The 22,548-nt window shown below is 45.0% G+C and overlaps 2 protein-coding genes across 2 annotated transcripts in view; one reads left to right on the plus strand and one right to left on the minus strand.

Annotated features, from left to right (window-relative positions):
* LOC119449689 (cyclic nucleotide-gated cation channel alpha-3) overlaps nt 1-22,548 on the plus strand; it is a 262,884-nt gene that overhangs the window by 131,064 nt on the left and 109,272 nt on the right. The gene's annotated exons all lie outside the window — the stretch shown is intronic.
* Nucleotides 10,989-12,830, minus strand: LOC119448460 (uncharacterized). The gene is made up of 2 exons (XM_037711752.2): nt 12,617-12,830; nt 10,989-11,410 (listed from the first exon to the last, which is right to left on the minus strand). The coding sequence occupies exons 1-2, from the start codon at nt 12,652-12,654 to the stop codon at nt 11,131-11,133; spliced, it is 318 nt and encodes a 105-aa protein (XP_037567680.2). The 5' UTR covers nt 12,655-12,830; the 3' UTR covers nt 10,989-11,130.

A 22,548-nucleotide genomic window follows, 5' to 3' on the forward strand; every position in this document is an offset into this window, starting at 1 on the left:
GGCGAACTGAACTTTTTCACGTCTACAGCAAGTGACCAAAAAATCACGCGCATTTAGTGGCACCCACTTTGGATCCACACACTACATATGGAAAAAAGAATAAAGAAAGAATTAGAAGCCGTGATATGCCGCATATTCAGTGGTCTTATATGAACATATGTGATTTCCATTTAACAATTTGCATGTTCCCATATATAATATGGGATATTTCCGATATCACACATGGGAACGTGCGGGATTTTATATGAAAGGCCCATATGTTCGTACAGGATTATTGGATATGAGAAATACGATTTTTCTTGATTCACAGTTGAGAGAGATTCTTAACTTACCCGCCGCGGTGGCTTAGCAGCTATGGTGTATAGCGCTGCTAAGCACGAGGTCGCGGGATCAAATCCTGGCCGCGGCGGCCGCATTTCGATGGGGGCTAAATGCAGAAAACGCCCATGTCCCCGTGCATTGTAGACACGTTAAATATCCCCTGGTGGTCAAAGTTAATCCGGAGTCCCTGACTATGGCATGCCACACATAATCAAATCGTGGTTTTGGCATGCAAAACACCATAATTCTTTCATTCTTCAATCTACGCTGGATATATGTTTGCCTAAATTACCATATGCCCACTATCCACACCTGATAGCAAGCATGCTGGGAACGCGGTATGCAGTTATACTCAGACACAGTTGAATCAGGTTTTTGCGTCACGCACTAAACAGGAAGCTTTATCTTGTGCCATCGGAGCTGATTGAAAGAAGTTAAAAGCTCGAAAGTGGGTTCGCTCTGTCCGTCCGTCCGTGCCGTTACGCCATCGTTGCCCTAAAGTCCAAGTGCAACGAAATGAAAATTTGGCTAAATTGGCTATAAATGAGTAGTAAATCCTACCTAAGTAATCATGGCAGAGCCACATGGCTACGTGGTATTCGTATAATTTTCTTAGTGGCAGTTTCTAAACGGCACCAAAGCAGACGACGCGTACACCTGGGGGTTAGCGACGATGACTTTAAGTCCCAGCACTTTGCCTCCGAGATCTTGCAGTGCGCCACTTTTTATCTGCTGCTGACACCTAATCTCGAAGGTCATGCCGAGTATCGTAGTGCGTTCTAATTGATGCGTCACGTCCAGTGAGCTGTAACGGCGTTTCTTTCTTTCTTTTTTTTCTCTCTCTCAGTTTTTCTATCAAGAAAATCTTCTTTTTCGAGGTTTTCTTGACGCAATAGGCGTGACTCGTATTTCGAACGTAAAATACTGCACGGAGGTTCATATGTATACGTCTGCACAATCTCAAACTGTGAATTTTTACGCGGTTCTCAAATGTTTTTGCCGCTAGCCTTTTAGGGTCACCACCTCACCATCAGCCTCACCATATCGCGAAGAACAAAACCTTGCAACTGCGTAACGAACTACCGCCTCTTCGGCAATACGCACTTGCGAGCCGCGCACACTAACCACTTTCCCATATGCCGCTCAATAGTGGCGCTTAGACATTTGGGAGGGAGTTTTGAACGCGCCGCAAACTATGAGATCGATTGTGTCCGTGCATGTATTTCGGAGGCCCCAGCAAACGAAAGATGCTGTCGCGGACGATCACGACGTTGTGTGCCGTGCAAAAGAGAAGTCGTTCTCGACATGCAGTTTCCTACTAAAGTTACTAGAGGGAAATCTGGCGCCGTGATCGTTCGGCCACTATGGGAATTATGGTTAGTTAGTATGTGGATTTGTCTACCTTTGTGCTGGATGGCTTCATACGTGCTTGTGGCATTATTTATTACGCTCTGTCTTCCTATATTTTCTAAACACACAAACGTAATGTGCCTCGTCGCACATGTGTAGAGTTTACGAACTTGCATTTATAAAAAAAAAGAAATGTAAAAATAATTAATTTACAACGCCGTTTGAATCCAGAAAGACGAAGTTAGACAAATACATGTACTGCTCATCATTCTTGGCTGAACTTCCATACTTGCAGCTTGCCCAGAGACTTGTTCCAAGCTCTCTTGAAGAATCTTTGTATATCTCTATGGCTCTACGGGGATGGCAGTGTATGTTGCGAGAGCGTGCTGCTATCGGAGTAAATGATTCAAGCGCCGCAGAAATTACTAAAATCTGCTGGTAATTTCCGTAGCTACTGCTAGTGAACACACACTGTTGGAGGAACTACGCCGCCCTTAGAAGTGTATAGGGAAGCACCAGCTGTCGCTAAGCAACCATTACCGCTGCCTCGATGCTTCCTATTCGGGCGAAGAACGAGTGGGCGGAGATAGCGGCGCGGTACCTGTCAGGTACGACCCTAAATAAATGCTTGCCAAGAGAGAAGGCAATTTCGGTGCGTACGGTCGCTTTCAGTCTTCGAGACTGTCGGCGCCGAGTCTTCATTACTGCAATGTGGCCGGGAGGGCCTTCCAGACTGGCTGTAATAAGGAAGAAAAGTGCGTTGGGAAAGACAGGTTCGGTGAACGTTATGGCTCTCGGGCCGGCCTTAGCGACTTCAGCCTCTTGCGATACTCCCGGGTTACGCTTAAAGGAGTAATGGCGTGACATTAAATTTTCAACTTTACGTATTTTGCGGTAAATGAAGGTCGTCTAACTCAAAACCGCTGGAAAAAAAATACAGCAACCACAGCGCTCCAAGTAATTTTCCCTTCTGTTAACCAATTTCGGTTTAGTTTCTGAGGAGGTGTAGGTCTCGTGACGTCGGGACGCAGAAGGTGGTCACGTGGGAGCAGGACATCGCGACGTTTTGACACTCGCTCCGGATCCCTGGTTATAGTGTGTTATATGTCGATACTCGAGCATTGCGCAATCCCGATGTAACAGCACAACACACCGCCGAGCAAGCTGGAGTGAGTGCAAAAGCGTCGCTATGTCCTGTTCCCACGTGACCACCACCTTCTGCATCATGGCGTCGCAACACATACACCTCATGGAAAAGGAAACCGAGGCACTTTCGCAGAAAAGATGATATAGTAAATTACTTTGAGCGCTTTGAGACTTGTCTTTTATTCGAGGGTTTCGAGTTAGACGGCCTTCATCTAACGCCAAAAGAGAGAGAGAGAGAGACAGAGAGAGAGAGAAGCTGAAAATGTCATTTTAGTACTCCATTACAGGTCAACTGCCAACAAAATTTCGCTTTGGCGGAATTAGTTATAAATGAGAGAATACGTAAGCTATATATTTTGAAGCAATCGGGAAAAAGCTGCACGGCTGGTAGTAGTCAATTTTTTTATTAACTGCCTTTAACTACCGCCTTAGCAGACGACGCGTGCACCTGGTGGTTAGCGGATGTGTCGAAAGTAGCAGCACATCGCCCCCTATAGGTTTTCAGCGTGCCGCGGGCGCCGCCTAATCTCGGAGGTCATGCCGAATAGCTGGTTCTCAACGTTCCAGGTTTTGCGTCAGTTCCGGTGGGTGGTAATGGCGCTGTTTTTTCTTTTTTTCTTTTTTTTTTGCAGCATGAAAAACTCAAATATTTTACACGCTTTTTTTGATGGATCCACTCATATTTCGAACATAAAGGCTTGAACGAATGCTACTATACCATATCTATAACGCTTTAGCAAAACCAAAGAGTGCCACAGTTTTGGCTCGTTTACGAAATGGTGAAGTGAATTGAAATTACTTGATTTCGCACAAAGTTTATGAGAATGTTTGATGATGTTCTGGGAGGAATAGTTGCCGGACGGCCACTTGAATGACCTGAAATTAAAAAAAAAAAAGCACAGTAGGAATACAAGCGCACAGAAAAAGCAACGATCATAAAATGACTCAAACTATAGCGCTAGAATATATTGCAATTAGATAAACTATAAGAATCCAGGTCAGCAAATACGAAAACAAATGTTTATATAATGATGATTGCATGACGACTGCTCTTCCGGGGCTAAACTGTGCTATAAGTTCGAGGTGTAAAAGTTTTCATCAAACTCTTCCAGAGGGTGGCCAGCCACGGGTGTGATGATTTGTTTATTTACACACTTATTTATTAGTGTTTCTTTGCTTGTTCTATTTCAAAGCCCATAGGCAATTGTAATATGGATAGGTTCTGACTATAGAAGAAAATATGTACAGCAAAGTTTAAAAGCGTGGTTTTTACCGCTGTCATTCAAATTGGAGGAATTATGAACGGTATTGCGAAGGAAGTGGTAAGGCGTCCTCAGTTCAGGCCTCTTTTACGAAGGAAGTCATAAAATAATTTGATTCTGCAAGAAGGCGTACTAGGTTTTGGGCTCTGGTTGAAACGGGATGAGATGTCCGTAAAAAGTCATACCGTCTAGATAGTGTCTCGAGGCTTGATTAAAATAATCGAACTTGTAAGGAAGGCGTAACCGAGCGCTTTTATGACGAGGACAGGCCGCGTAGACTAAAATTATGTTTGCAAAACGTGACGTGAGCATGCTGGGAATAAGTGAGGAAGATGAAACATTACCACAGATACGCCCTTAAAAGAAGTGCTTCGGCAAATAATGAAGGAGAGACTATAGGCACATGCAACTGTACCGGTTTTCGTTTAATCCTTCCCTAAGCGCACTTAGGGAAGGATTAACAGTGGGAAGGGGCAAGGGCATTTCGTGCAAGAAGATTCATCAAATCAGTAGACTCTGCAATCAAGAATTTAAGCCTACACGGCTCTTAAATCACTGAACAGGTTGAGGACTTATACAAAGAGGGACTACCCCTGTGACGGTCGGTATATACAAGGTTTCTCCCCAGAGAACCTCTTATCCTACTTCATCCACTTGGAAGATAATCCAGGGCGTCGTTTCGAAGACGTTCAAGGGGCTGTTGGAGTCGCACATATGCTGCCGCTTTCTGAATTTTTGAGCCACGCACTTGACCTTCCGACCGAGTAGACTCTCTCCTCTCTTCGCGCTCGCAGCTGTAATCTGGACTAATTGGCCCTCGCGTTTCGTGAACGTTCCTGGGACCAAATTCGCAAAACATTTCGTTCGTAAGGGCTGTGTGCCATTCACCGGCCACTCTTGCTAATTTGTCGAGCAGCACTATTGGTTGGCAATTATATACTCTTCGAAGAGTTCTGGCGAAAGAACATTTTTTGGGGGGAATACAGATCCAGGTGTACTCCGATTACCGTAGGCAATTTTTATTTCTGCACGTACCTGTACAGTAGCTTAGGCACTTTAATACCTGGAGGCTGCTACTGGAGACATGTAAAGGTTTGTTGCTGAGTACTCAGGCAGAGCAGTAAGTGCAGAATCAGAAAACTGAACTTCTTCTTTTTTTTTTTGCGTTGAAGTATCTCATACGTTAAAATTCCAACTTTTTATCTACCCTACAAACCATGTAATATGGGAACAACGCACGTATCGCAATGGCGGAGGTTGTAATCTTTCGCAAACAAAAGGATAATGATGTCTTTGGAGCGACCAGAAGGGATCAACCAGGAACCTTGTATCGGGCTGCTTCGTTTAAGTCCAAGAAACACGGCAGGGCTTACTTTCGGGAACAGGTGATTAACGGTAACTGGTGTTGTTGTTGTGCACTGTATATGTTCGTACGTTGTGTTCGGGCGCAGTGACTGCTGCTCGTGAAATTTATGCATATTTAGCGCATCCACTACAATGTCACCGTTGAGTCCCTGTAATGTCGCATTTCACGGGACTACATGAACCGAGTGCAGTAGCCGCGAAAACGTTTTACACAAAGTACCGTATCGTATACACCATGTTGACGTAACGGAGGGCGGGCTGCAGGTGCCGTTATACTAAGGAGAACGCATTAGCGGCGAATGTATTGAAGCTGTGCTTTATTACTTTTTTTTTCAAGAAACAAGAGTAGACCGAAACAATTTCAAGAAGTCAGCGTCTCTCATCCATGTAAATCAATAAGAAAGAAAGAAGAAGAAAGAAAGCGAGAGAGAGAAGGAAGGAAGAAAGAAAGAAGAAAGAAAGAAAGAAAGAAGAAAGAAAGAAAGAAAGAGAAGCTGTCAAAACCAGGACAAACACCAAGCAAGCCCACTGAGGAGAAACCATGTCCTAAACAAGCCATAGCAGTGCTACATAGTTCTATCCACTCTAGCAGTACCTTCGACAGGAAAGGGCTATGTGTAGTGCGAAGGATGCCGATGGCTCAGGAGCATACACCCTCTGGTGCTGACAGATGCGCCATATAGGAACGCGCTCTAGGAAATGGTTCTATCATGACAGCGCTTGAAGGAAGGACGGCGGGAGCGGATCGGCCAAAGTGTTCCCTGAGGATAGTCTGTTTCGCACGCCATATTGAAGGGAAAACGAGGCGCGAAGCTGGCGGTTTTTCTTCGATGATGCAGACATCGTGTTTCGCAGTATAGAAAAAGCAGCAGTTAGAAAAAAAAAATTGAGGAATGGTACTTTCACCAGGCTCCTCTTCTATGTGTAAGATATTCGAATGTTCGTGCTTTGGAAGCTTTGTTCTCGCTTTGTGCGTTGGAAAGCGAGCATGAAAGATTCCTGGCACGCGACTCGACAATTTGTGCCAACGAATCCTGAAGTGACCCCCCACGTAGACGCCTTCCCAGAACTTGCAGAGTGAGTGGTTCGCACAGCGGCAATGGCCGGATTTCTTGCGAACTGCGAACCTTCAACTTTGAGGGCTGACCTGGCACTAAAACGGTGGAAAACGTGCATGCTGTCCTGGACAAATGTAACACGAAGAGGTTAGGGATAACTAGAACTTGCCCGCATAGTTTGAAACCTACACCATCCATGGCGCAAGGATAGTAGCGGTACGAAATCGCACTCGTGTGTTGTTAGCCGTAAGATGTGTGTTACTTTATCCCTTTTGGTTCGCGGTTCATTTGTTCACGATGGTTCATATCTGTACGATTTAAATGTGTGCCCTGAGTTGTTGCTGACACAAGCGACACTTTTGCCGTGAATACGAAAGATAACGATTCGCGATTTACGCCGTTACTACTATTTATGTCAAATGCCAGGAACATATTATATGAAACACAGCTTATGTAACGACACGTATGTATGCATAGAAAATGAATAGATTATGCGATATTCATCCGAAAAAAAAAGAACTCCGTTAGATGAAAGGGACTAGCGCCAATGAAGTGTTTTCAGCACTACCAGCCTACGACCCTCTCAGCCCACATAACCCTGAGTCTAGTATTCATATTAATCTAGACGGTATTCTAATTGAGACGCGACGTTGGCTAAGCCGAGCAAGGCGTTGAACACATAACCCTTGATCCATTAGGGTAACACAATATATATGCTGACAGGAAGGAAACCCATAGGAGGGGGGGGGGGGCGCAATTGGGGAGTTGAATGAACAGAGGAGCAGAGTAATATTTTCGGTACAGGGCAGGGCAATTACGCAGGGCCGTGGTAATTGAAGAGCTTTGACGGATCTCTCTGTCCTGTACCAGACTTAATTAGGTTAATGGTGATCATTAGTCTCCCTATTGTAAAACGTCGTGCACTTAGATCTCTTCTTATTTTTTTCTCTATATATCTCAGCAGTTTGTCGGTGTTAGGAGAACCGAAGATACCCTTTAGTTATTTTATTTTGTTCTGTCGAAGATGTGCTCTATCACATCCATAACTTCTGGGCAACTTTGTACGTCTACGAACGTATACTTACATTCCACGTCAGCTTCATTAGCGGCATCACGAACTCATGATGACTAAATTTCGGGACTGTCTAAAACCCGCATCCAAGCAGCCTGAGGGCTATACTTGGATGCGGAATTTGTGCATTGGCTGCAAATGAGCGAAAGCGGCGCAAAACTTATGCGCACACTCTGGGTAAGTTTCCGTCCATCTAATAATAGCGTCTCGTCCTTGCAGGGTCTCCTTCTTTTTGGGACTTGTTCAAACTGCTAAGATCGACGTCGTTCGCTTTTCACACTTCGGGGAAAACACAGCTGACGGGACAAAGGACGCATATTACGCGCTGCCGAAGCTGATACAAAAATGTTCCCGATTTATTTCTAGCTGGGGTCACTTATTCCCAACTGTCGAGACAGTCTCGCTTTTTTTAGAAACAGCCATATTAAGCCGGCAAACAATTACGTGAATAAAATTATGTGAAAATTGGTCTGTTTCTTTGTGTTTTTTTAATCTTTGAAATGTAGAAACACTTATGAATGAGGGGGAACCTTGTGCTAGGCTTTATATGCATAATAAGGAAAAGAAAACATATCTTGCCATCCCGGGGAGCTGCACCCATAACCTTCGCATGAGGCGCGCGATGCTCCAACGCTTGTATACCTCTAACTGCCGCCTCGAAGCGTGCGAATGTTTCAGGCTACCGTATCTATTCGAATATAGATCGACTTCTTTTTTTCGACAATGCTACCCAAAATGAGCTATCGACCTATATTCGTAATATCTACAAATATTCGTGAACAAAGCTTGCAAAACTTCCTATCTAACGGAGTTTCTCCGTCGCACCTACTGTAAAGATAGTCTGAAGATTATCCAGACTGAGGACGCCTGCTAGGCATCCAATGATGAGGAATTCCACTCCATTAGTATAGTTCCAACGATGATGCAGTTTGTGGCATTGACTAGCGAGGTTTAGGGGCCGGGCTTACTGTAAATAAAGGCGTGTCCTGTTCAAAGTTTTTCGTTTTTATGAAAACGATATGGGGTCGACCTATATTCGAATTGTAGATTATCTTATTTTTTAGCTGAGTTCAATATATCGGGTGTACTTCTTTAGCTGCACCAAATTTTTACAATTGCAGTTAGTACAACTCTAACCTTTGCTTTATTTTACTCGATGAGGCGGCCACTACCTCTACGAAGAATCAAAATGCTTAACTGAGTAATAACATAATTACGCAAATTAACTTTCCATTAATTATTTACGGCACATATTTCAATCTACGAATTGTAGCCGGTCAGTTCGCAAGGTTGCCATCCAATTAGAACGAATTCTAGGGACGAAATGCATTGGCGTTCCAGTTACCTTTGTGCTTAACTGCCTAAAATAGCGTTTTCTTAAAAATGTAAGTGGAACGAAAGTGCATTTATACCACACCTTTGACGGCGCATATCTGCTTGAGAATATTATAGGTAACTTGCGAAACCGGTTAGAGGAGATATGTGAGAGAGATAGAGAGAGAAATAACTTTATTGTGGTAAAATAGAGTTAAGGGGGCCGGAGGGTGGGTCCTTAGTCCAGGACTCGAGGTCAGACCAGGACACCGCTACGCGCCATGTCTGGTCGAGGCTTCAGGTCAGTCCGGCTGACGATGGCTGCCCAAGGCTCCCTAAAAGAATTTTGTGCTGAATTGGGGTGAATTTGAATTTTGGGGTCGTGATTGACACTACCAGGTCACATGGGGCAAGGATGGCCTTCTCTCACACTAGGGGCATTGATTAGCATATCTGGTATGTAAAACAGGGCACGAGGAGTAGCAACAAGCCAAGCTGAACCAGTACGCCCCTGTTACAATTCCGAGAGCAGTGCTCGAAAGCTGACTATAGGTGACAATGTTCTTAGCCTACTACCTACAACTAAGCTTTTTTTTTGAGCAAGTGTTGGTACACGTTGCTGTCGTCACGATGATATTTCACTTTTTGTCGTTTTTGCTTTGAGATGGCGTTAACCATCGAAGTAATTAAGGGACAAAGAGGAAGAGAGAGAGAGAGAAATGTGATGGGAAAGATAGGGAGGTTAACCGCGAGAGGGTACTTCTAGTTTCTGACTTTACACTGGAGGCGTGTTAAAGAATAGTGGAGACATTAAGTAAACGCGCAAAACGCGTGAGAGTAGAAACCACAGGGATTTGTAAAGCCTAATAGGCTACTCGAGCATAGGAACTTCGAATAGCGGCCTCAACTAACTTCTGGTGTGACGACCGTATCGGTCGGTACTCGAACATTGTATGTTTCGAAAGCGGCTGGTATAGTTGAGACAGGCCAACGCTGTCGCGCGAGCGGCATCGAAATAAGAATATAGCACCACAACGGGGAACCAAAACTAAATTTTTGCGTTAAATCTCTTCGAAGTACGAGTACCGATTGCATGCGGGGAGACCGCATCGAAGTCTGCTGGCTGCGCGATCTATGCGGCACGCCATCCAGGAGCAACTCTCGATCAATACTTATTAGCATTGAAAACGAGATGCTTCAAAATGGGCCGGCATCCTCAGACTGCGCTCGGAGAAGCGACTGTCATATCTGCACGGGCCGACAAGTGAAGCGCGGAGGGTCTCTTGGGAAGCATTGTGAATAGCGGCCGTAGACCATGCGAGAAAAATGGGAAAATTCACGGCGGGCGATAGAGGGCAGAACTTCAGACAGTACCAATTTTCTTCCCGGATTCAACGCCCACGACACTGTTTTACCGCGATATCTGTCCTATGTTCGTCGGAACGGCGTGGGTCGCCATGTATAAATGAGCGTGGCAGAGCAAGGCGGCAACAGTCATTTCAACGTATGCGAAGGCCTACAGTTTGTAAGTTAGTCTATATGACCCGACTACATTGCAATGCAGATTTACGTGCTTTGCGGAATTTCAGAACGTTTCTACAGTAATATTCACTTGCATAACTTTCATTTTACTGATGTCACCAGTTAGGAGCTCGAAAGTGAGTTTGCTCTTTCTGACCAACCTTTCTGTTACGACGGTGACCATCGTCATCGTTATCAAGTCACCGTCGTCGGGCTTCATTCTCAGCTTCGATTTTGCCGCAGGACAAAGAAAAACGCAATTTCGCCCACTATACCACTGGGATTTGAACTCAAGCCGATGCGGCGATATGGAGTTGGGAGCTGTACGCGCTAACCATGCAGCACGCTATCGCGAATACGGTATGGTAATTTATAGCGAGGACTTGCGCCTCACGCAGACTCCGAGAGTGGTGGTGTGTGTTAATATATTTCGGAGGCCACAACAGTCCCAATACTGTAGCGGACAAGAACTATGCTGTGCGCATCGCAAAGAAGTGCTGGAAAAATGGCGATGTCTGCTGTGAGGAAATGTTTCTGTAGCAGTAAACGATTCGATAGCCGGAGGAACTCCTCCGGATATTGTTTTTATTTATTTATCGACGAAGCGATCTGTTACATTGGTATCTGCATATGTACAGTGTTCAGTCTTGCATTTTGTTTCCGAAAGGAACACGTGAACTTCTACTTGAGGTGGCGTGGATGCATTGGGCGCCGTGCGAGGCTAGTCGGTGTCCGTGCGGCGTCTGTACTGTCGCAACTTCTCCATCACCAGCGAAGGTCGCGGTGCACCAGGTTCTCTGGGAACGTGGGCAGCAGATGGGGCGGACAGGCGCTCGATGAACGTGCTCACGATTCCCTTTGTTCCAACGGCCTCGTTGGCCAGCGGCAGCACCGCGCCAGCGACGCTGTCCGAACAGTCAGGGTACAGGTTTGCGCACTCGTTCTTCTGCAGGCCCATGGACCACGCGGCGAAGTATGCGTTCCTCGGACGCGGCCTTCCTCTGTTGAATGGAGAGACAAATAAAAAGAAGCCAGGGTGGGAAGAGACAGTTAAAACACGGTCAGTGACGAAGTGAGAGGGGCGTAAACGGAAACGGCCCGCGTCGTATCGGCAGCAACAAGTGATGGTACTAGGCCTACACATCACGCGCTTTCATTACCGCACAAAATAAACGGGAATGACACAACAAGCCTAATTTCGAGCTTATAAAGGGACACTAAAGAGGGACGCTAAATCAATTTAGACTGATGAAGTGTTCTTTCAGATGTATTTTCTCATTATTTGCGCGCAGTAACGCATTTAATATAAAGGAAAACAAAATTAAGGATAAAGTTTCACTTCTAGTATTTCGCGCCAATACCCTATAGTGCCAATATGTCAGTGTAATGGCACGAAGTTAGAACTTCTCGTCCTATTTTGTCCGTTGAGGTTGAGTAAAGGTTCTTGAAACTTGCTAAGCTTAGGGTTGGCGCTTTTGGAGTACACTGTAGTCCATCCTAATTGCTGACGTCATGGTCGGATGGGGCGGTGGCGGGTCTTTACTCAACATGTTTGGGCAGGGGGGTGTCGCGTGCCCAATGAAATTCCGGTCCCTTCCATGGCTACCCTCTTCATTAAGGCAGAGGTTGGCGCTTTTAAGTGACCTCGTCTACTGCTCGTCACATGACAAACAAAATGAAATCTCGAACAACACCAGCCACGAAACTGAAAACAGTCAAGGAGCGCGAATGCATATAAAATTCTGTACACGAGTTTAGGAAGTATATAGGAGAAGAGAGTACAGCAACACGCACAAGCATGCACAGTTCCACAAATAAATAAAAGTGATTAGAATTATCCGTGAGAATACAGTTCACACTTTTGCAGCCATGCGGGCCACAGTATACCACAAACTGCACGTCATATAACTAACTCAAACAATTATGTTGTATTTATAATCTGTAATAAAGACTCTGGCATTAGTGGGCACGCACATATAGTATAAACGTAAGATGTTTGTATTTTCGCGAGAAAAATTTGAAGCAACAAGCGCTTTTCTCTGCAACCCCTTGTTGGTCATGGGGCAAGTCTTTTTTTTTTTGTTTCAGGATGTATGGTTGATAATTTAATAAAATAAAATCAACCATCTGTGTCCGCCTTGCAGTTTCTCACTGTGCTTCCACAGTCTGGAGAAACGGGCACATGAAGAACTTGACAAGTGCCTTACTTGACGATTTGTTGCCAGAAACCCGAAAGGGGGAACATGTCGGTGAGGGTGCGAGCTGCCTCGCAGGCGACTCGCTTCCGGCAGCCAACGGTCAGGGCCGCTTTGACAGGTCGCCTTCCTCCGTGCTGCGATGACACTCTCTCGCTTGTCGAGTTCTGCTCTCTCTCGAGGAGCGGCGCGCTCACGCGCTGTGTGGCCGCAGGGCGCCAGGTGGGCCTCTCTGCACGAAAGGAGGGCAGGAACTACTGAATACAAAGACTACATCGAAATTAGCAAATTGTCTGGTATCGTCCCAGTTGAACTCCGTCCTCGCCGTCACACAGGTACACACAGGCAGTCACTCCTGGAACGCCGACCTATGCAGTCGCCACACCACAAGACAGTGAAGGCACTCTTAAACTTTTTACGTTCGAGTGGCCTATTGGAGAGACTATAGATCTCGTGGACGTACACAACCTTTCCTGTCATTTTTTTTTTCTTTTCTTTTTCTCCCCTGCTGTTCTTTCCGTCTTTCATTCCTCCTTACCGTTCCCCCAGTGCAGATTAGCAAACCAGAATATCCTCCGGTTAACCTCCCTGCCTTTCCCCTCCGTTTATCTCTCTCTCTTTCAGACTTTAGCGCACTTGATACGTGAGGCTCGGGCGGGTCAATTGCTGGTAGCGTTAAGAAGGCTATGTCCGCCGGCAGTTAGCAACACCCTCCTCTTCCTTCTCCAAAATCCTCATTATCACTGTGACATTCACTGCGAATGCAGGCTTTATCCGGCTGCCTCCTACAGCAATCACCTCGATTTGGTCTCACTCATTCCCCTGAAGCTTTGCGGGATTTCTACCGAAACGAGTGCCTGACGCTGGTCATGGTTAGTTTCCTTGTCAAAAAAAAAAAAAAAACACAAAACAACAACAACAAAAAAAAAAAAAGAAAAGAAACAAACGATGCGAAACTGGACATTGAAAAAAGAGGTCAACAAATAAATGAACAAACAAACAACACAGAAAGACACGTCATGTTCAAAGCACGAAAAAGAACAAGTTACAGCTAAGGGACACGCGCAAATATGTGTAGCCTGGTCGCCTGGATCCGTGTTCTGCTGTTTGCTTTTTTCGTGTCGTTTTCGATGCAATGATTTTATAACTCTCTCAAAGTATTCACTGGCTACCTTGCTTTGAAAAACGTCGCGGTGACGCTGTCCAAAACTTTCACTGCTCTCTACGAGTATATCTTTATTCCGCTGCAACAAAGCTGGAATTTAACGAAGCTGGAACTTGCTCCACCTTGCATATTTTTATGGAACTCATTCGTCATTAGCTGGAATTTGTTTACAATCAGGCATGAAACGTGGTTGGCCTCTGATATTGGGGCCATCGACGACCTGTACGCCTGATTTTCCTTGCACTGATTCTTATATGGTTGCGCTTATTATCTGAGCTTCCATGTACTTTCCCTCGTAATATGATCTCCGATGTCTTTTCTTAACCAGGCGTCGGTATTACCGTACACGTGTTTGGGCGGTAACTTGACTCAAAAGCAACTCTTCGCTTTGTGCAATTTCAATTTGAAACCACAATTCCTGTTTCGGCTTACCGTGTTCGTTTGTTTCTCTTCAGTGACTCTTCACTTGCATTTTATCAATATTGTGAGCGACATTTCCAGGAAGAATAGCATGTTAACACACCTACTTACTTCTCTAAAACACTAAATTGTCGCATCTACATGTTTTACAAACAAACATTGCAACGGCACATCACTATTAAATATATGCAATTGTCACACGCACGGAGTACGTTAAATGGAGAACGCAACAAACAACGCGCCGAGAAGCATATCTAAGTAATACGTGTATTAAGTAATACGATTGTATCTAAGTAATACGTGTGAAAAGAAAACGCAATAAATAGGCAGAGTACGTTGATTCTATCTAAACAGGGTTATTTCTCTACTGTTAATGTGATTCCCATACAATGAACGGCTTCAGGAAAGAAATGGCATAAAAAAATACACCGAAGTACCTTGCTTTTAAGTGCATGAGAATACAGTAGTACAAAAACTGACATTTTCGTCAGTTCCCACTGCAGAGTGAGGTGTGGGGAAAGAAAAAAAAAAGAAAAAAAGAAACGATGGCGAGGATGCCATGCGGCGTCGAAGAACGCAAACTTACGTGCATTGATGACGGCTATGAGATAGACGAGTGCGATACCGACGAAACACCGCGCTGACACCATGGTTGAACGGACCACTCGGTAATGCCACGGATAGTCGTCGACGACAGGAACGCCGTATTTATCCGGACGCAGTAACCCACGTGCGCCGAGTTTGGAGGCTGCCTTCTGGACACGTGTGCCACGCCTGCCAAGTGACCCACGGTAGCTGGGCAGAATGCCTTCTTATAACTCGTTCGGGTTCAGGGTGACTCATACGACGGAGGCTCGTCAAATGGTGAACCAAAGGAAATGACGCCGCACCACCTACACGAGCCAACGTATAGTTTTGCGCTCGAAAGAATGTGCGTGGATATCACCCCGCTTTTCTCAAGCTTTGGCCGATTGTAGAGTGTTTATCACTAACCATTTAGGAACGGTGGAGAGCGTGCAGTTGTTCGGGGCTTTCTTTGACTTTGTGCCACTGACAGGGGTCGTGGCTTCCAAAGGAACGCGTGAAGCCTCGCACGCTGCGCTTCCGCGTGAATGACTCACAGTACTGGTAACTTCAGGCTGCTCCTTCTGTGCGTAGGGGTTGAGGAGGCGACTAATCTCTTCGCGTTGTTAAGGAAGAGAGCGGTGGAAAGGGATGCGCGGGGGTGAACCCCGAGCCTGTTTACCATGACTAATGACCCCCCTGACATCTGCGCTATGAGATATCATAAGCAAGGGGAAAAAAAGAAAGAAAAAAGAATCGTGCGGAAACTAGAAGCTTGTCTTGCCAGCTTTCTTCTGCTTTTCTATTCCCCACGGCAGGCTGAATAATGCTGTGAAAGTCGCGATAGAAAGTTCACTTATGATTAAGCGATGTTCTTGTCAGTTCAATAGCGTCAGGAACAAAAGGAGGTGTATTGTTTGGGCATAAACGAATCTGTGCAACCGGGGTTAGGGAGATTGCCTGCTACAATTGAGTTGTTCGGATGCTTTCGTATTCTTCTACGTACTACAATGGCTCTGTCGAAGGTACCTCGTCGAAGGACGAGGACATTTATGCCTCTTTGACAGAGCAATCAATTATCTTGATGAGTCACAGTTCTGAAACTTGTGGTGCCCAACTGAGCTCCCTACTTGACTCCCCCCTCCCTCCATCTGTATGACAGAAATTTATCAATGAGTCATCACAGCAATAGTTGTAAAGCTCTTCAATGGCGTGACTCACGTGACATTCACCTTCGGCCCAAAGGAAATAATATGTCGCAGTGGGATCTGCGCGAAGGAAAGTTAATGATTACATAAAATTATTGACTAATGATTAGCTTAACTGTTAAGTTGCGACGTAAACGTTAATAGCTCAGGCAAGGCTCAGAAAAAAATTCCGCGTGGGGTTAAACTTTCCACTAATGCTGATCCCGACCACAATTTCTATACGATCGGGCTTCCATGCCGAAAGTTTCTTTCGTGACATCAGATTCCGGTGGCATTCTCAGTGAACACAACAGTGGCAGTGAATATAACAACTCCGCAAGTGTACTGTCGAAAATACGGCATCTGTAACCTTATTTACATCGCGCCTTGCGTGAAGTCAAATCATTTCACAGGAACTACCCAAAACGTGTGACAGATGTAGAATGTGGTATAAAAGAACACATCCTGCGTGAGTGCACTGCACAAAAAAAAAAAAAAAAGAACGAACAGAAAAAGAAAAAAAAAGAAGTCGTAAGAGTAGAATGTTTTAGAAAAAGTAGATGTGCATTGATTATTATTAAAAAAAAGGCTTACGATGTACACAGAAGTAGAATTGGACTCGCAGAAAGCTTTATTCCTTTTCTACCGTACTATGTTGTGTAGGACTCGGCCCTTTCGATCTCCCCGACTCTTTCAATAAGTCGAAGCAAGGGAATCAGCTTGAAGTAATTCCGACCTTGCACATCTCTTTACCTGCAGTGCAGCTGGCGCAAATTTTACTTTTGCACAAAGAAACAATAACTTTAAATTTGAACCCTTCGCAGGCTTTCTTTTTTTTTCTTCTTCTACACCACGTGGAGCATTGGCAAGAAGCAGAACACAGGGCGGGAACTTGGCGTGAATATTGATGCGCACAAGTGCAAATGGCAAGAAAGTGACGAAGCAGTGCTATAGGATGACTTTATTTAAAGTTAGCAGCAACGTGAGAGCCTATAAAACAAAAAAGCGACGACGAATGCAATGAGTGGAGATAATTTCCACTGGGAAACGAACTTGTGGGTGCTCCAAAAGCTGGCATAGTTTTTGAGTTTTTTTCTTAGTCCAGATGGAGTTCCTTGCAAAATGGCCGAGTAAATGGTCTCTCAGCAACATCCCCACGATTTCGTGCTATTTACTTCATGGGCGAGATCTTGAAGTCGCCTTTTGGTGATGAGGACGTCCTCTAATCTTCGAGTATTGGGAATCACATCCAGAGACGAGATTCGGGTTCACGCGGTTTCATTGAAGAGCAAGCCGGCGCACAAAAGTGTCATCATCCCTGAAATCGGCCGCATTAGTACGTGGCAAGAAAAGAAAAAGTAAGAATAGCAGAACACATTCTGTGATCATTGGAATTTCTCTGACAACTAACGCTGCGCCAATGTTTTAGAAAATAAAATACTGTGGCTATAGCACATTCCTTGTTACAGATAAATGAAGAAGCGAAAGTATTTTCCCTTGAAACGGTAATAGCTCACAGAAGCCCTCGGCGGCTTATGGCGGTTGAAGGCTGCTGTAAGTTATGACTGTTTCTGGAGAAATGCTTTCATTACTTTCGTCCCTTAGGCTGCCTATAACGCGGAAGGCACATTCGTTGCATACCCGTACAAATGCAAAGCAACGATACGAAAATTGTAATTTAACTCGTGTAGAAAAGTGGAACGGCAGTCCTAGGTTAAACCCATGATAATAAGTTCATCCTTCCAAGTACGGCGTGTAGGTCAATTTTGCAGTGGAGGGGTGTAGGAGAGTGGATAGGCACATTAGTCGGTCATTATTACACTGAGAAAGCTTAAATCAGTTTTTCTGCGTAAACTCCTCAAAGTTAGCACCGTCAAGGATATAATTCAGCGGCACAAGAGTTTATAACGTCAAGCATGAGTAATTCACTGCGCATAATAAACATTCGTGAGAAATGAGTTTCCCTTCTGCTGAGCCATGTATATGTAAATGCATATCTGGAATAAAGTCTCAGACTCGCACCCAGAGCCCCGGTATGGTAAGTGCAACCTTTGGTGTACCACCAATTCCAGGTTAACGAAGTCCTGGCATCGCTGCAAGGAATTATTTTCACCGAAAAGATCCAGCACGAGAAAATAAAGAAAAAAAAAGAAAAGAAGAGAGGAGAAAAGTAGTAAGACAGAAACTGCCGAGGAATTTCCCGCCAACTCTCAGTAGCCAAATGTTCTTCAGCACAATAGCTCTGGAGAATCAAATAATGCACTGTCATCATTACTGTCGCACGGCAGCTTCGCCAGAGCCGACGCGTAGCTTGTTAACCAAAAGGCATTCTAGTTTACGACTATGCACAATCCCACGAACACAGTGAAGCACGGACGGCTCCTTCGTTAGCAAAATTTTCTTGTAGGTTGATGATTGCGCGCGACGGCAATTAATTAGAAAAAAAAATAAGACACAGAGTGCCGCCTTGCTCAACCGAGGAATATATAGCGGCAAAGCTTATTCGAGACAGGCAGAGGGAAAGTTAAATAAAGGCGGCTTTTGTTCAGTGGCAAGCATTGTGTTAATGGTGAGGCAATTAATACCTCCAGGCGTCCAATTATTTAGGTGCTCTTGTCTAGTGTGCTTCGGCAAATGTACGTGGTGTAATCCTAGTTAACCTCTCTGCCTTCTGTTCCTCTGCATTCTATCATACTCCTGCCCGCTCTCAGAGCCATTGTTTTTCATGGTGGGCTCACTGTAAGGGTGTGCATCACTGACGTTTGCAGATGTTGAAATGTGAAAGCAAATTCCAAGGGCCACTCCTTTTATGAACTCGACACCCAGCTCCCACCCCTATGCACGACCCCAGTATAAGATATAGGCAATGGGACTCAGCCCTGGATAGCCACCATAAGTTTGCCTCGTCTATTTCTCTCCTTGTCATTAACGTTTCATTCTGGTTTGTTGTCAAGTTCCTGGGCAGTGCCGTCGATGTAGACACAAAGGACAAAACAGACGAAATATACAATACACACGAAAGAATAAATAAAGGAGGAATGAATCAATGAAATAAATAAATTATAAACTAATAATAATTGCTCATTTCTTCGCTATTCGCATGCTTTCCGAGCTCGCAGTCTTTATTTGTAGCAACAGAGATGCGGATTAGTATGATAGGATATGTTAGACGAAACAAGTGTTGACTAGTGTCCACGTAGGTAGGTCCTGCTTTCCAAGACGCTATTTATGGTGGATCCGGTCAGCTCCGGCCAGAGTGTGTCCTCCAATCGCTGCGGTTCGATTGTTGAGAGTGAGTGGTTGGGGGCGTGATCTTCATTGATTTGCGAGCAAAAGAGACAGAAAATTAAATTCATTTCCTAATCCTCGGCTCTTCTTTTCTTGTTTGGTTTACCTTCGTTGCTTTTCGTCTTCGCTCATCTTCACTTTGTCTCCTTCGATTGTCTTGTTTTGCTCTTTACGAAAATGCGTAGTCTCGCAGCGAAAGCTTTTTAAGTTCACAGCAGCCCTCCATTGAGAGTTTGTTTTGACAACGAGAAACCACCCGTGAGAACAGCCCCTAAGATGTTCTGAGGGACGGGGAGAAAATGAAAAAGGAAACAAAAACAGCTGGGAAGACCAGAGCGGTTCCTTCTATTCCTTCTATTATAGCGTGGCTAGCTTTCGTGTGCAAGTCGTAATGCACCTTCACAGAATGACGGTTAATTGCAACTTTCAGACGTCCTCCTGGTTGACTAGTTGCTTTCGATCTACAGAAGCAGTTAAAACGCAGAAGGGAATCATTGGAGTGAAATAAACAAGAAGAAAGGGAACCGAGGGGCCCGATTTTGATTAATCATATCATAAAGCCAACAAACAATGACATAACTTATATAGAGGCTATGATGGCTATGTCAGACTTTGCAGTTGAGAAAATTATCAGCCTACTTTGCTCTGGGAACTGACAACGCCCCGTCTAAAATAAGCAAGGGAGATACGCTGCCGATATCGGTTTATTGTTTGTCGGTTGTTAATACATATGCGCGCACACCACCAACACATTCGTTGCAGTAAATTGGCAGGTAGCTAAGAGACATTGCCGGTTGTCATTTCGATACAGCGATTTATCTCTGCACGTGCTTCTAGGGTAATTATCGTGGCTAGTTGTTAGAGTAGGAAATTAAGGGCAACGTATCCCTTTCTGAGTTTCGCGCCCGAATCACGGCTCCAGTACATTTGTGTGACGTCATTCGATCACGGAGAGTTCGAACTAACAATACTATTAGGCACTGTGCGCTTTGATAAACTGTCAAATTATTGACACAGGTTGCTGTTATCCCTTGCCCTTTTTAAGCGATGAGGTTACTAACAATAAGGTTACTAGAGTAGACCCATCAATCGTTGCACGTTCTCTACCTAAGCGTTTTTTTTTGCCTTGTGGGGAAACACCATCGAAAACTTGAGATGTCCTGATCTGTACAAATCGCGTAAGTCAACCGAGATTGTTGATCTCCATCTCTCTGTGCGTGCGTGCTTGCGTGTTGTCATATCCGTTCTTCACCACTGACAAATAAAGTATATTTACTGCTTTCCAATCGGCAAAAAAGCCGTGGGACCCAGAGCGTGAAATGTACTTTTTCCGTGGTTCGTTCGTGGACTTGAAGAAATAATTTTTGACTAGAGTGATTCTGCGTAGGGGAAAGGGGGCGGGGTGGTGCATGTAGTGATGAGGTCATACTTGTAGATCAGTTGAAGGGTTTGGAACCTTCTGCTATACCATGTCACTTATATTTGGGCTAAGGCGCTATGAGTGATGGAAATTACTAAAGTACTGATTAACATTGAAAAATGAAAATGAATCAAATGGTGGATGACATGATGTCACAGTTGAGCGCGAGGTGGAAAGAGAAAAATCAAAAATTAACGTTCAAACCCATGCACACTCAATAGAAAGTCAAAAGTAATGAAACAAAAGTAAAAAAAGAAAGACACCGGATTCTCTGTGACACGGGGCCCTTAACGCTATCGCGTTAAAAGTAGTCCACTTCATAACGTGGCTGCGAACTAATGTACTGGCGACAGCTGAGGTGCATTTGCGAGTGCATACTCAACATTTTTTTATGCGTTGGAGAGTTTGGTTCAAAAACGTTCCAAGTGACCGGGCTTGTCTTCGTAACGCCGGGCCATATTCGCGGCCGCGTATAGGCTGCCTTCATTGTGGATAAAGATACGGCCGGATGCCCTTGTTATTGTTCTGTTTATTAACCGCGACAGTATGGTAAGTTTGGCCACTGAAGAGCCTGATAACTGTCGACCGTAATGTGATTAACATTGAAGCAATGTAACGACACAACGTATTGGGATTGCCGAAATGAGTCGTGTATGAGGAGTGTACTGCAGCGGGACACCTATATTGGGCTTCTCTATGGACACGTGGAGCCATCTAGCGGCACCACTGCGAAGCTCGCGCGTGGCCTCCGAAATCTATGGCACGTCGGTGCGTGCTAGCACTAAGAAACCGCCTCCAATCCGGCAGACTCGGGGACCTCCTCCATGACAGCGGAGATGTCTCCAATTATTCTCGAGGTCCATTAGTCTAGAATCTCTATATGAGCGGGAGCGTTTTGGTCTCTGTATGCACAGAATCTGTCCCAGTTAGTGAGGCGGCATTTTTTGCCTACAGGTTTAGCTGGGTCTGCTTGCATCTGTGATTGGATGATGCAATGGTCACTACCTAGGGTTTCATTTAAATTTGGCCATTGACGCAAGTCACCGTCTTCAAGACACGCAAACTAGACATAGTTTACAGGAAGATGTAGTTTGGAATTGATCGGCGGTGGTAGACGGTGGTACACGCCGTATGAGGCGTGTACTGCAGCCAGACTCATCTCTTTCTTCCGGACATGCTGCGTCATCTAGCGGCGATGCCGAGAACTCCACGCGTGGCCTTCGGGATGCGTGGCGCGCCGGTGCGTGCGAATGTTGGGAATTGTTCCCTCGCTTGCCGCATACCCAGTGGCATACCCAGTGGCCGCATACCCAGCGGCACATATACTCGGTCACCCAAGTTGGCGTGAAAGAGGTTCGCTGAAGAGTGATACGTACAATGTGCATTCGTGGCGCATTTTGGTAAAGCGTCGGGCTGCTGTACTTGAGGAGCCTGTGTGACGTGAGCGCGATTCCGCCCAGCACGGTTTAAATCTGAAATATTTTTTCATGATTTGCCAGTCAACGCAAGAACTAAACAAATACCAAAAAGAAGAGACGATCACAAGCACTGTCCGTCAATTGGAGCTTTAATGCAAACACGTGGCCATTATATACAACGCACATTGCACCAAAGCTGGAACACAATACATAAAACCAACCCATTGTGCAACATCACCACATAAATCACGTGTGATTAACGATGATTGAAAAAATTAATTCATCCGATGTTAGTGACGGATGAGTGACTTGCGCATTCGTGCGAATGCTCATTTGAAAAGCTTCAGTTATCTCGCGCATACGCTGCTCTCTGAAACTCTACTTGAAAGGGTTTTTTTTTTTTTTTTTTTGAAAAGGTTGGGCAAAACGGTTAGATATACCCAGATGATCGCAGAGCAAGAACTGCGTGAAGTAACCCAAGA

The sequence above is a fragment of the Dermacentor silvarum genome, chromosome 4 (genome assembly GCF_013339745.2).
Source record: "Dermacentor silvarum isolate Dsil-2018 chromosome 4, BIME_Dsil_1.4, whole genome shotgun sequence".
NCBI lineage: Eukaryota > Metazoa > Arthropoda > Arachnida > Ixodida > Ixodidae > Dermacentor > Dermacentor silvarum.

Bases quoted from the DNA above. Each gene is read 5' to 3' on its own strand.
- LOC119448460 (XM_037711752.2), bottom strand. From the start codon at position 12,654: ATGTTCCCCCTTTCGGGTTTCTGGCAACAAATCGTCAA. The intron at 11,411-12,616 runs GTAAGGCACTTG...TCCATTCAACAG, and splicing joins TTCTGGCAACAAATCGTCAA to AGGAAGGCCGCGTCCGAGGA.